Consider the following 1,842-nt stretch of genomic DNA (forward strand, 5'->3'; position numbering starts at 1 on the left):
GAAGAATAGTGAGTAAATTCCTAGTTTGAGATATTTTTGAAAGAATTATGCGATTTTCTTTCATGTCTAGTACTTCTGAAGACTATTTACATATTTTCAAGACCCAAATCAACCCCCCAAAAGAGCTTCTCCCTTCAATTATATTTTTTATGTTTGACAATGTGTGATATATTAATGATAGTGTGTTATTAAGGTGTCAATAAGGTTGATGATGGCTAGTTAAGTTGTCAGTATGTCGAGATGGACGGTCCGTAAAGGTGTCACCCTGCCAGACGGATATATAAACTGTCTTATTTTCCACCTGTCAATTATAGTTTATGATTAAAAACTGCACGAAATGATAGAAGACCTAAAGGTCTATATTTTTGAGAAAGTAATAAATTAAACTTTCACCTATTCTTACATTTTTCTTTTCCAATCTTAATGAAATAAAATGTAGGACTTCAGAGTTGAATATTCTATTATTTGTGCAACCCAAGTAGAACTGTCGAAGATTTGAGTAAGATGTAAAAGCCGTATCTTTTAAATATCAAGTCTATCTTTACATCATATTTCAATTGAATTTTGGCCTGAAGGAATTAAAATCGTATCACAGCGTTGATTGTGAGAGAAAGACAAGTCTCAATTTCTATACCTCATGTCTTTCTTCCATGGTCCAAATTTGAATTAGGTGTGCGATGTGCTGACACACTAACAATGTAAGAATGGCCTGCCACAATAGCAGTGTAAGAATGGCCTGTCACACTAACAGTGTAAGAATGGTCTGCCACACTAACAGTGTAAGAATGACTTGCCACACTAGCAGTGTAAGAATGGCCTGCCACACTAGCAGTGTAAGAATGGCCTGACACACTAACAGTGTAAGAATGGCCTGCCACACTAGCAGTGTAAGAGTGTCCTTCCACACTAGCAGTGAAAGAATGGCCTGCCAGACTAGAAATGTAAGAATGTCCTGCCATACTAGCAGTGTAAGAATGACCTACCATAGTGTAAGAATGGCTAGCCACACTAACAGTGTAAGAATGGCCTGCCACACTAGTAGTGTAAGAATGTCCTGCCACACTAGCACTGTAAGAATGGCCTGCCAGCAACACTAGCAATCTAAGAATGGCCTGCCGCATTAACTGTGTATGAGTGTCCTGCCGTACTTACAGTGTAAGAATGGTCTGCCATGGTGTAAGAATGGCCACCAGCAATGTAGTATTGCATCAGCCACACCAGCAATGTAGTATTGATTGAAGGTATACCAACCAGTATTTACAATATCCACATGGCTTTTCATTGATCTGACAAGTTATACCTCTTTACTAGCTGTTGTGTATTGGTATGCTTTAGCTCAGTATTCAAAGAAAAAATGGTCGCTAAAATTCTTACAAGTCAAGTTTTGTTTCAATAATGCAAACCCTTAAAGTGATACCACGTCTTAGAATGAACATAAAATTTAATTCTCAAGGTAATTCTCAAGAATGGTCAATATGAGTATATATTCATCAGTGAACATACCTGGTGTCATAAAGTTACAACAGAATCCCTGTAAAATCTGGAAAAATTCATAAAACTAAGTAATTATTGAAAATCACTGTTATTTATGACACCAGGTATATCTACTGATGAATACATGCTCTTATTGGCCAAGTTTAACATTTTTAAATTCTATGTTTATTCTAAGGAGTAGAGTAACTTTCATAAAGATTTGAAAGGTAAGGCTGATATATAGGAAGGTGTATGAGGCAATATAGAGCTTGAATAGCCTTATTATGGTCTGGAGCATGAATTCAGTTTTCTACTATTATAGGTTACTATATAAAGACTCAAGTTTTAATCAATAATTAACCCTTATTT

The 1,842-nt window shown here is 35.9% G+C and overlaps 1 protein-coding gene across 1 annotated transcript; it reads right to left on the bottom strand.

Annotated features, from left to right (window-relative positions):
- Positions 1–698: 698 nt before the first annotated feature.
- LOTGIDRAFT_80921 (hypothetical protein) lies at positions 699–1,082 on the bottom strand (the record flags this gene model as incomplete). Its single annotated transcript, XM_009064755.1, has 1 exon — positions 699–1,082. A coding segment is annotated over one exon (384 nt), but the record flags the coding sequence as incomplete, so codon positions are not given.
- Between the last annotated feature and the right edge of the window lie 760 nt (positions 1,083–1,842).

Source organism: Lottia gigantea (genome assembly GCF_000327385.1).
Source record: "Lottia gigantea unplaced genomic scaffold LOTGIsca_6476, whole genome shotgun sequence".
Taxonomy (NCBI): Eukaryota; Metazoa; Mollusca; class Gastropoda; family Lottiidae; genus Lottia; species Lottia gigantea.